The 12,505-nt window shown below is 41.6% G+C and overlaps 1 protein-coding gene across 3 annotated transcripts in view; it reads right to left on the bottom strand.

The window, feature by feature from the left end:
• Positions 1 to 12,505, bottom strand: part of LOC134000724 (CAP-Gly domain-containing linker protein 4-like) — a 37,154-nt gene that overhangs the window by 23,086 nt on the left and 1,563 nt on the right. For all 3 annotated transcript variants that reach the window (XM_062440189.1, XM_062440187.1, XM_062440188.1), the window contains exons 2-7: positions 10,053 to 10,199; positions 7,450 to 7,589; positions 6,797 to 6,890; positions 6,214 to 6,375; positions 3,860 to 3,978; positions 42 to 290 (exon numbers count right to left, since the gene is read on the bottom strand). In XM_062440189.1, coding sequence (XP_062296173.1) covers positions 42 to 290; positions 3,860 to 3,978; positions 6,214 to 6,375; positions 6,797 to 6,890; positions 7,450 to 7,589; positions 10,053 to 10,179 — 891 coding nt within the window. In that variant the 5' untranslated portion in view covers positions 10,180 to 10,199. The remainder of the gene's footprint in view (positions 1 to 41; positions 291 to 3,859; positions 3,979 to 6,213; positions 6,376 to 6,796; positions 6,891 to 7,449; positions 7,590 to 10,052; positions 10,200 to 12,505) is intronic.

Raw genomic sequence — 12,505 nt, 5'->3', positions numbered from 1 at the left:
TATAATTGTTTTTGCCCTGAAGACAGTGACCTACCACGCACCTTCTGTCCAGCTATCACCACACGGTCACCTAGTCGGATCCCCATGGTGGCCAGCTGTATCCTGGCCTTATCGGAGAGAGCAGGAGGGGCCTGGGCTTGCAGTGTGAGGGGCAGGGGGGAGCTAGGCCGGGGCAGAGCCTCTCTCAGGAGAGTGCGGAGCTCTTTGGCCAGGGCGGCTGCGTCTGCCATCTCCAGGGGCATGTCGAGGGGGTCGGGCACCACGTCTGCCGGGCACTGTCCTTTTTCATTCTTTAAAAAAAAAAGGAGGAGACAGGAAGGAAGCACAGAGGAGTGATTGTGAAAACTGATAAAGAAAAAGTCAGCATGCCAAGTGAAGGATTGTATTCTTGCTTCAATTATTTTTTCAGTAATGACGACGCTGGGCTTAACAGAATCTTTAATCTCATCTCTGCTCTCAGAACAAAACAAAAAAAAATTCCCTGTCAGTGTGTTTCAAAGCAGCTGATCAGCAGGCGGGCAACATTCGAGGTTTTAGTCGAGTGGCTCAAAGAGTCTACAGTCGGCGTGAGTTGAGACGGCGTCTGCGAGCCCGAGAGTCGGTGGAAGGAAGGTAGGAGGAGACGGCTTGCGGAGGCGTGACAGACGAGGGGGAGCTCGTTCGCCGCTGCTGTGCCGGAGTAATTGGGGCGCGCTTGTGTTCGCCGTCGCATCCAGCAACAATGCGAGTAGTCTTTGATGAACATCAAAAAAAGAAAAAGAGGGAGCTTGGCTTTCATTGCTGGTCCTGACGTTCACATGTTGGAACACTGAGCTAATGTGTGTACCACTTAATGTGCAGCAGTGACTGGAATGAATGCCTGTGGCCTTTCAGGAGCATTCAGTACAGTATTTTAAAAGGACTGGTTCTTTGTATTTAGATATACAAGATATAGAGATATAGATAAATAGGACATTCACAACAGAGACACTTTTTAGAGACTTCAGTGGGTTTCATTTAGTGCCTTGAGGGAGCACAGCGCCAGGCTCTCACACTGAACCACACGTGTCAAATAATTTTACCAACTGTGTAGCAGCCATACTCTGCGTCTATAACTGTATTTAAAAACAACTGCTGAGTCTATTCTAATAAAATACTACCATTTGCTACCATATGCCAATAACTATCAGCACACAGGTGAGTATTGTATTAAGGCAAATTTTAAATATTCAGATTGTATACTTTAACACATAGGACTCGCCATGACTCTGCAAGATGTTAATTTAAATGTTAGCAGTCAATCAGGTGCACAAGTACAACTGAACATGATCCGACAGAGCAGCACTGACTGAATTATCTTCGTGAATATCAAATTGTTCAATTTCTGTTGACGCTGCTGCCAAAATTGATGGCTGATAGAACTAAACTGAAGTTGTAACATCTTGTAGGTTTTACATCTACAGCTCCTATGAGCAGTGTGTAGCTGCCAGCCAAACACGAAGGGGCTGACTTCACTCTACCCGCCCAAAAAAAAAAATCCAACAGATACCAGACAGACTTTGAATCTGAAAGTGGAACTATCGAGTTAGTGATCTACCACCGCGACTTTGCTACTAATGGAAAGTAGTAGAAAGGAGTTGCCATAAGGTATGCGGTAAGGGATGCATGAAAGGCTGGCGACATTTTTTTAAGTTTTCCGTCCATGTTAAAAAACTTCTGCTGCTGTAAACCGAGGTTTGTTGTGACAACTCTCTTGCAGGGCCAGAGAGGAGAAATATCAAATTAAACCACTTCAGAGTCTGACCTTTACTCAGCTTGGCTCTGGTAGCTTTACACTTCACTGCCAGCATTTTTCCTAATGCAAGTGACACAATTTAATACATCACTAACACAAAACAAATCAATGCGCTATTAGTCCAAGCAGCAATACGTGTATTTAAAAAAAGGTATGTGTTGGCTGATTATGAAACAAAACCATGCTCTTAAATTAAATCCTATTGTTTCCTCACAGACTACAGAAAGGCTAGTTTTACATATTCCAAGGAAGTTTATGATAATCACATCTCTATCGTCAATACGACGTTAAGACACCCATATGAGAGGTCTATGCCTCATCTAAAAAAATGGGTTCGGTCATACAGTAGTTAACATAATTGGTCCTCTAAAGCCATGAAGAGGATTACTGTGAAAAACAAATCTGGAAGAGCGATATCATAACTTGATGCAGCAGCAGATGCGGCATGTCCACGGGGCTAATTGGCAGCGGTGAAAAAAGCCCAGTAAAGCTTAAATAATAAAGCAGGCAGAGTATAATCTCCGCTCTGTGGTGTTTTCCCACTTTTGTTTGGCAATATAAAGCAACAAACATTCATGTTTCTAGCCAAGTAAAAAGGTTAAAAAGAGGTTAGTGATGTTCATGTTAAAACGTCAGATGCATGTTGTCTGTTGGCTTTGCATTCACACGCTGAGAAATAAGGAGCATCTGCACTCAGCTTTGAGCAAGGGAATTATTGGATTATGGTGCATGGTGCTTTGGTGACCTCCAGTGGGAAATGTGTGTATGCAAAGAGCAGCCACCATTTCTGCTCGGCAATTCAATCAATCTAAATAGTAAAAAATAATAATGAAGGCATATTGAGACATGCAACTTTAAGTATGGATAAAAACTTCCAACAGAACGCGTAAGCTCGACAGACCGTACAGTCTTGATGTTAAATTACCGTCTGCTGAGAATCTGCTGCATTTGCTATAGTATAAGATACAGGTTGATCAGGGCCTGTGTTCAGGAAACCGCTCAACCAAATATTCAAACGGCTTCAACTGAGAGGTACCAGGCAGACAGACTGAGCGCAGAAAGATGCTACAGTGGTGGATTTATTCAAAACATGTCTAGGGAAGCTTTAATTCAGAGCAATTGCAATTTAGGCTGTATCTGTCGAGTGAATCAGACCAGGCCAAAGAAATGAAGAAATGTGCTCATTTGATTAGTTTATAAAGTAACAATTTATTAACAAAAAAAAAAAAAGAGTAATAACCAATCATTTTAATTCAAATAATCATTAGTAGCCCAAGATCTGCACTGTATTTTGAACGTTATATGAAAGCGACGTTGAGGTTTGTGATAAAAAAAGAAATAAGCAAACAATTTGAGTGTGAGTCACGTAAGTAATCAATAAACCAAAACAAAACTGAGCTAATTTCATTAAAGCAACATGCATTGATAATGCTGCTCAGGGCAAAAACAACACTATTAATTTTCATATTTGAAAAGGATGCAATAAAAGTCCGGAGTAATTAAGTTTGATTGTGTGTCGTGATATTCCGCTCGGCTTTTTAAACTTGCAAGATGCTCATTTGCAGTAAAAGACAGCAGAACCTGTTATGCAAATTAAAGGAGCCCACAGAGCAGCAGCAGCGCGGCGGTGGGGTTTGTAACACGAGGAGACGTCAGGAGGAAAAGGTTCCCTCCTCTCATGAATGTTCACAACAGATGGTTGTCAGGATTCGAAAAAAATATTCAGGGGTGGTTTCGTTTCTCGTATTTGTCTTGATATCAACTACTTAGAATAAGTTAGAGATGATAATTCCAAAAAAGTTAAACCCCAGTTAGAGGTAATATATGTGGATGCAGGCAGTGACTATACAGGGATTGGGCTGCATCATTAACTCAATAGTACACAAAAGTCCTCATCATTTTGTTAATTAATCTGCTATGTGTATGTATTATGTGATGGAAAGCATCCACATATGTACAGAGGCACAACAGGGGATCCACAGAGCACACATTATACTTACTGAATGTAGAAAAACAGTCTATAACTAAAACAGAGCATTGGATTAAATGTTGTGGGAGTGTATGCGGGAGACGGATGTCACTTACTCTGAAAGCAGGGTTGGCTCCCAGCTCCAGGAGACATTTAACAGCTGATGTGCACAGGTTGGAAGCAGCGATGTGCAGGGCGGTGCCAAAGTCAAAGTCGCTGCAGGTTGCATTTACCTCTACAAAAAAAATAGATATTGGTGTTACACAGTCTTATAAATTCTTTGTGATTGCTGTGCATTTTTTGACACATTACATCACAGTTACCACAAATTAAAACTGTGTGATGAGTCATTATTGACCATCGTTTTTGCTCAGTGGCCAGAAAATCAGAAATCCTGCCCCTGCAGAGTGAGGATCTGCATATTTATGTAAGTATTACTACATTAACAGGTGCATTCAAAACCAACCCGACCACCATGACAGCTGAGTTGTGCTTTCTGAAGATCCTAATCTCGAAAAGCTGTATAAAAAAAGGACCAGAGCTTAAGATCTTGGTAGATTAACATTTAATAACCTTACTTTGAGTTATCTTCACTTTGCTGAGTAAAAACACAGAAATCCCTCAATACTGGATCATAGACTGATGTAAACACACATCAGTTATCCAGATAATTTTGCAAACAGGCCCAAGGTCTGTTGCACAGCGTCTGCCACAGCATCTGGCAGCTGGTATCGGGACCAAAGGTGGTCCTCAACAGTGCAGCAGTGTCTCCATTTGTCTGGTCTCAGTGTACTAATTTATGCATGCTGTGATCACTCTGGCTCTTTGAGTTTGTCTATCTATCTCACCAGTTTACAAAATAATTATTCACTATCTAATCAGCTCCTCTTGCTCAATATTCTATCTAGATTTCTAGATTTATGACACAGATCTAGTAAAATGTGTAGATTGATAATACTGCTTCCAAAGCTGCTCCTGTATATTTAAAAAGGACCAGTGTGTAATATTTAAGGCAGGCATGTCCAAGCTGTTCCATAAGGGACCATGTACCTGCAGGTTTTTGTTCCAACCAATCAAAAGCACACGATTTGACCAATCACCTGTCTGAAGACTGAGATCAGTTGATTAAATGAGTCAGGCCTGGTGTGCTCCTGCTGGGTTGGAATGAAAACCTGCAGTCATATAGTCTTTTATGGAATAGTTTGGACATGTTTAATTTAAGGAGATGAATTGGCAGGAAGAGAATATAATGTTCATAAGCATGTTTTAATTAGTGTATAATCACCTGAAAATAAAAACAATTGTGTTTTCGAATGAGCCCTTTATATCTACAGAGGGAGTGGGTCCTCTTCCACAGAGCCCACCATTTTTCGCCGCCATGATTCTACAGTAGCCCATAAAGGACAAACCAAACACTGGCACTAGAGAGGGCCTTTCGCATTTTATGCCAGTTTCGGGGCAACTGTAGATTCTCCTTCATGCTTAAAAAGGGGAGGGAGGGGCAGTATTTAGTTGGTTGCAATCTGCCACCTCACAACTAGATGCCACTTAATCCTACACACTGGTCCTTTAATATTTTAGTTTTTAACAGTCAAATATAAACAATAACCACATGGGAATCATTTCATCATATCCTGAACACATGTTATGTTGTTATACAATGCAGGATTCTGATGTAAAATGCAAAGCAGAGGTAAAAATAAATGTTCCTCAAACCATTCATTGCAATATTCACACAAACAGTAAATGGTATTGTGATTGAGTTATACTTGTAATTGCTGTATACTACATGGAATCTGTAGAGACTGTTCTTCAAGCAGCTGGTGATGGACAGTAAGGTTCACCAAGCCTGAACTTGAGACAGCATTACATCTTCATTTTAGTGTCAAGTATGTACATAAAAAAAGACACCAACTTCAAATATACTCTATAACAGAAGTTGACCTGAGCAGCCTGCCAAAATATAATCAATATATGGGAAACTGCCTACTTTAAAAATCTAATAATAAAACTGAACTTGAAACATCTGGCTTGTGCTTCAACAAAACATACCGAAACGGTAGTGTATGCTGTGTAGGATTTTGTCCATACACATACAGCATGTGCAATAAGAGGAAAAGCATCCACACACTTTAATCTGTGCAATATCCATTTACTGAGGAAAGCTTCGGGTCAGGGACAGTACACACTGCAGTGTACAATGCTCTTCCTATTGCTTTTCCAGGCTTCTTATCTCAAGCACCATCAGAAAGGCTTTAACTGCTGATGTGAAATGATTGGTAATCAAAAGAAATGTAATTAATCTGCAGTTGCTGACACTGTCCAAGAGTACATGCCAATTCTCTTAATTGTATCTGCGTTTATCTCACTAGCATCTTTTTGCTGGGTCTTAGTTAAAACTTATAGAGAAAATGAAATGAAAATAGAAATGTTTGCCCTGCATGTTCTTGGTCTGCAGCACTGCTCTTACCTCCGGGCTGGGAGGCCTGCAACACCACCCGGATGAGCTGGGGCACATCGAAGTAGGCAGCGTAGTGCAGGGCCCTCATGTTAGTCCAGCGTGAGCGAAGGTTAGGATCCGCACCCAGGGCGAGAAGCTGGCGGGCGAAAGCAGCTGCTGTTTCGGCGTCACCTGAGGAACAGAGGAGCCATGTTGGTACAGCTGTGTGTGTGTGATGGGAGGGGGGGGGGTGCCACGACAGACAGTGCGGCAGCTCTAGAGACTGTGTTTGAAGAGTAGTAATAATGAAGAAGAGCAGTGCTTACTGAGTCATACAGGATTATGTTCAGCGGTCAGAGTAGAAAGATAAACTATGTGTGTGTGTGTGTGTGTGTGTGTGTGTGTGTGTGTGTGTGTGTGTGTGTGTGTGTGTGTGTGTGTGTGTGTGTATGTGTGTGTGTGTGTGTGTGTGTGTGTGTGTGTGTGTGTGTGTGTGTGTGTGTGTGTGTGTGTGTGTGTGTGTGTGTGTGTGTGTGTGTGTGTGTGTGTGTGTGTGTAGACACTTGCAGTCCTGTTCAGAGTATTTATTCAACACAACCCTGTAAACACTGACCGATGCCCGGGGCTCCGGCCTTGCAGCAGTAGTGCAGCAGGCTCATATCTGTCAGGCCGTCTCGGTCGTTGACGCAGCAGCCTCTCTTCAGGATCTGTGCAAAGATGAGAAAATGAAGCGTGCCACTAAGGACCAGCTGTGTCACCTTGCAGAAATATTACATAATAGGCTATAAAGCGAAACCCGGGGGGGGGGGGGGGGGGGGTTGATTGAATGAATGACAAGCGAGATGGGCCTCTCATAAATCTAGTCATCTTTGAATTTGGACGAGAATTGTTGCAAACTGACATGGAAACAAGGCATTTATTTCTCAAGGGTAGCAGTTATTCAGTGAGGGAGAGAGAAAATAATCGCCTGCTTTTACCCTTGAGACGAGTGCTTGCTTGCACAATTTACTGCATTGCAGCTACTTTGTGTAAGTCTGGGTGGAGGGGGATGATTGGCAGGGCATCCACCAACAACCAAAAATATCTATTTTTAAAGTGTTTCAGTTACCATATTTTGACATGAAATGTTTCTTTGTTACGTTGATTTGTGAAACATTCAATGAGCCATTTGTGAGTTGTAAGTTTTAGAGCACTGACAAAAAGGTTCGCACAAAAGCAATTTAATTAAAGCATATTGGAGCGTCTGGAAAGGCTGAATGGAGTCACCTCATTGCCAATGAGGTCGATGTTCTTCTGGACCTGGGGGACCCACTGTCTGAGGACAGCGAACAGCTCTGGTATGCTGGTGCTGGGATCCAAAAGAACGTCCCTGCACTGGGGCTCGCTGGGGTCAAAGAAGGAGAATTCTGGAGGTGGTGGGAGTGACAAAAACAACAGAAATAACATTTAATTCACCTTGATTGACAAAACCATTAATCCAAAGCTTTATGATCCGCCCTCTCTTGTACGGCGTACGCGGGTGAAGGGAGCGTGTGCGAAACTCTGCGGCACAGACGTACAGCATATTAACTTTCTGCCGGCTTCTAGATCGATTCAATCAAATTACTAATCTTGGGAAATGCCCTTGCTGTGCTTGCAGAGGCGAATGAAATCAGATTGACAATCGATGGCATGCTGTGAACCAAATGAAGCATTAGCGAGAGCGCGACTGAGGCTGCAAACAAATGGGCTCGGCTGATCGCAGTGAATGCCCACACTTAGAATTTAACATGCGTCCGACCCTCTGCATTTCCTTTAAAGGCTGTATCACGTATAAAGGGAGGGATTCATTCAAGAGCCCTCTGTGCTGATGCATGACCACCAAAAAACTGATTATATTACTGTAACGCTTCACTAAAATGAAATGTTAAATTGCATACTTTGTCAAACATGTGAGGGCTAGATGAGGTAACATGAGAACAAAGTGGAAAAACATTAATATTCTCACCTGCTGTTTGAGAACACTGTAAATCAAAATTGTGAGCTATGCACTCTACTGAGAAAAAAAGCACTGATGTGATCATAATGAAAAACAGATTTTTGACAACCTAAAATTAGAATCATCTGTCAGCATAGTTGTTGTGTGTGGGTTCAGGACTTTGATCTCTTGTCCCACCAGGATCATCATCATCATCATTTCAGACATAATTATTACAGCTTCAGTCTTGACTAGTCATGCACTAAATCAAGTCTAGTAATCAACTAATCATTATTTCAACTTAAAAAACACAATGATAAGAATGTGATATCCAATCTTTGCACAGTCTGTTCAGTTCGGTAGTAAGTATATTACTAAGCCTGTGATGTCACACATTTTTACTGTGTCAGCATTCTTTTAACTTAACAACCATTGTCTAAAAAGTTATTTTTACATTCTACATAATATAGTTGGACAACTTTCACTGACTCACTCTAGTCCACCATTGAAGTTCTACTACTTGTTTAATGTACTTATATCTGTGTGTTTGGCATTTATCAGTTTTCATTTTTCTTTTAGTCATTGGTTGAGTTACTGTTGTTGTTTATTTCTCACTGTTTAATCAATAACTGTGTCACTGCAGTGCAAATGCAAACCTGTTTCTGATTGGTCTACTGCAATGGAAATGGACATACATACATACACTTTGAACATATCTCATAGTAAACATCCAATTTGTTTTGAGTTCATATGCTCTCCTTAATACTCACCCTCCAATCCTTTGGGACTGTTAATGTCACTTTATTAAGTTTTAATACTTTTTGAGGTGAGAAAGTAACCATTTGGATTTTCAGTAAGTGTTCAGTTTATCCAAATAACACCTATTAGGGAAATTTGCTGGAGCCACAGGCCGCCTAAAATTAGTCTGTCATCTCAGCTGCCAGCAGCTCAACTCCTGAGATGATCAGCCAATCAACATCCGTAATCATCCCGGAGAGAACATGATCCAATGAACTGATCTGTGCAGCTCTTTGGTAGTTTGCTGCTGGCTCTAATGTCTCTGTAGTATTTCAGTACATGACATGATTCATGTGAAAGATAAACATTGGTCTCACAGATTAAATCTAACAGTTGTAGCTGCCACATTAGTGTGTCTGAATGTAAAGTGAAGCGTTATGTTTTTTTGCTGCCTCAGGGGCTCTGTATGCACAGATAACACCACATTTACACACAAATATATTACAATGAACACATCAGTCTATATTTTCTTTTTTTGACTTTATTAAGCCACATAACAGTTTGGATTTTTACTATAACGACATTTCAGGCAGAATAATGTAATATACTGCATCTCTCTGTCAGTGAGGTTATTTTTCGTGAGATAAAAAGTGTTAGTGGAGCTTTGAGTTGAGATGATTATGTCACAGTAGAGTCAGGTAGGTGTGTTGAAGCTGAGATGCTGCTGTCAGCAAGTACGCTGCTGTTCTGACTGCAGTACGATCATATTGCCTCCTCCCTTCCTCACAAGTTTGTACTACTGAGTCCAACTTTCCAAGTCTGAACTAGCTAGTAGACAATTCCAAACATGGCGTACTCTGTACTGAGAAAGGCCCTATGATTGATCTTTTGTGTGAGAGCGCTTGTGTGACAAAGCTTAAGGCTCGTGCTGGTGCCACCTCACATTTTTCAAATTTTATCACCTAACAATTAAAATATATATTCCATGACGCATAAACTAAATTATTTCATGTGTACTGATAAGTTTCTCTGCTGTCCTATAATTGTCCCAGGTACTATTTTTAGTGTCACCGTGACAACAGGACATCCTCCATTTCAATCACGGCACTGTGTGTATGTCCAGAATGTGTACGTGACCGTGTGTGTGTGTGTGTGTGTGTGTGTGTGTCCTCACCACAGTCGCTGGGCATGGGTGCAGATGCCACCTGGTGGATGACCGGCCGCTGATAGGAGGAGAGTATGCTGTGGCAGTCCAGGACGGCGTCCCCCTCGACAGGCTGTGAAACATCCTCCTTTGTCATCTCCCCCTCAGGGCCCGAGGCTGCAACAATATTAGAAGTCCTATTCTGAGAACGCAAGTAGGTCTGATCTCAATAAAGCAACTACGCTTGTTTAAATGGAGGAGACGTGACTCCGCTGAAGCTTTGATCTGCCAACATCCACAGGAAACAATGAGCTTTTCAGTTTACTGTATCTGATTACGGCTTAGACAAAATACCTATATACAGTAATAAATAACAATAACTATAGTTTTGCTATTGTTTACATTAGTGTGACATTCTTATTGACTTTTTTTTAAGTTGATATTATTCCAGAACTGCAGACTCTGCTTGTATACTGCAGATTCCAAAGGCAATAATAACAGTTTCGAGTCTTACACACACTGCAGGACAATAAGACGTGTAATACTCTTATGTGATGTGTTGTCATGAGTGTGGTAGAGAACTAAAAGGCGTCTACGGTGAGCTGTCAAAACAACAAGATAATGTGAGATATATTCATAGGCCTGTGGATCACACACTGAATGTGACTCAGACAAAATTTAAACTTAAGCTCGAGTGATATTATTAGTTTTCCTTCAGGAGACTTTAAAAACAAAGACAGGTTTATGGTGAGCGTACAGGCTAAACTACTAGCGTGATCTTAAAATAAAACACACAGTGTAGGAGGAAACAGGAAGATGAGGAGAAGGACTAAGACGCACAAACACAGGCCTACAGCTGGGAGGGCAACACTTAGCCTAAAATCTTTCCCAAAAAACACCCAACACTCACTGTCATCATCTCCTTTATCCTCTTTCTTGTTGATCTCCATGAGTCTCCCACAAATCCAGCTAAGCTAAAAAATCAAGAGACACAAACTGGATCCAGTAGAACATCTAACCGAGCCGTCCCCCCCCCCCACCCTGCACCCCCAAGCACACAGTCTGTCCCCCTCTCCTCAATCTCCAATAACACACCCCCTCTCTCTCTCTCTTTCTCTCTCTCTCTGCTGCTACACCCCCTGTTGATCCCCTGACTCGCAGGTCCGGTGGCTATTTAGAGCCTGCTTACTTTCAAAGAATGGCGTTTGCACCTCTGACTCTCCCCCGAGGCGGGGAATGTCACTCTTACTTTCCGAGTGCGTGCGTCCGCCGGTGGCCGCCTCGTCTGACTGGCCGACCGTGGAGAGTCACAATGCGGGGAATGTGGCAGCGGGGTGAGAGCGCGAGCACACGCGGCGTAAAAGGGCAGCAAAGGGGGGCGGTTGTGATTAGGAGGAGGGCTGTCTTTCACCCTGAAGGCTTGGGGGTTTGATCCCCCCCTTCGCGGCGAGCATCCGCCCTGCTAAAGCACCTAAGGGGCGAGATGATGACTCCCTAGAGAGGGGGAGCTGAACCTCACAATCAGCCTCTTCATTCCAGGTTAAGTGTCATAACTAGTGCCTGACAGGATATACAATTAAAATAAATAAGAATATGAAAAATATTGCAAGAAAAGAAGAGCAATGGGACTAACAGTAGACCCCTTTTCACAGCAGCACAGGTGTTACTAATAACTTTAATGATGGCTCCATTGTAATCAAGTGTCTAAAATCAGTCCATATTTACTATTTAATGTTTGAAATGTACCTTCCACCATGTTATTTGAGTGTCTTATTTATTAATTTAAAGAGTGTGGTCCAGACCTGCTCTATGTGTAAAGTGCCATGTGATGACTTTTGTTGTGATTTGGCGCTATATAAATAAAGACTGATTGATTGTATGTATAAGTGTGTAAATATCTCCATTATATAGATCCACAATGGAAGGAAAACAGTAGTGTCCATAGCATGTACCACACTGAAATGCTCCACTTTTTAAAGAAAAACTACCATCACATGATGACTCTACAGCTGATGGTGACAACACAAAATAATGACAATTAAGTTAGCGTCCAAAATGATGATGCTGCTGATTTGCTGCTCACTATTGAGTGAACTATGTAGTGTTTAGTATACAGGAAGTAGTGAATGAGTGAATAAGAGAGTGATTTAGGACACAGTTTGTGTGACATTGAGCCAGGACCCTGAAACTGAAGCAGCTAAATGGAATTCAGCCAGCATTAATTACATTGTTTACATCTGTACCTCACCTGATGTGACATGTCAAAAATGTTTACTTCCGACTTTACATTCAAATTTAGGACGAAATACTGTGATTAATGCTGTGGTTGTTGCCTTATTTGGTTTTATTTCTTCTGTATAGCACTTTGAAAAGTGCTATATAAATAAATGTTATTATCATCGTTATTATTATTATTATTATTATTATTATTATAATGCTGGACAGTATTTTCAGATTGTTTTTAATCAGATGGACTGCTTATT

This window comes from Scomber scombrus, chromosome 19 (assembly GCF_963691925.1).
Source record: "Scomber scombrus chromosome 19, fScoSco1.1, whole genome shotgun sequence".
In the NCBI taxonomy this organism is placed as follows: Eukaryota; Metazoa; Chordata; class Actinopteri; order Scombriformes; family Scombridae; genus Scomber; species Scomber scombrus.
Note: the sequence above shows the minus strand (reverse complement) of the source record. Positions and strands in the feature narration are given on the sequence as shown.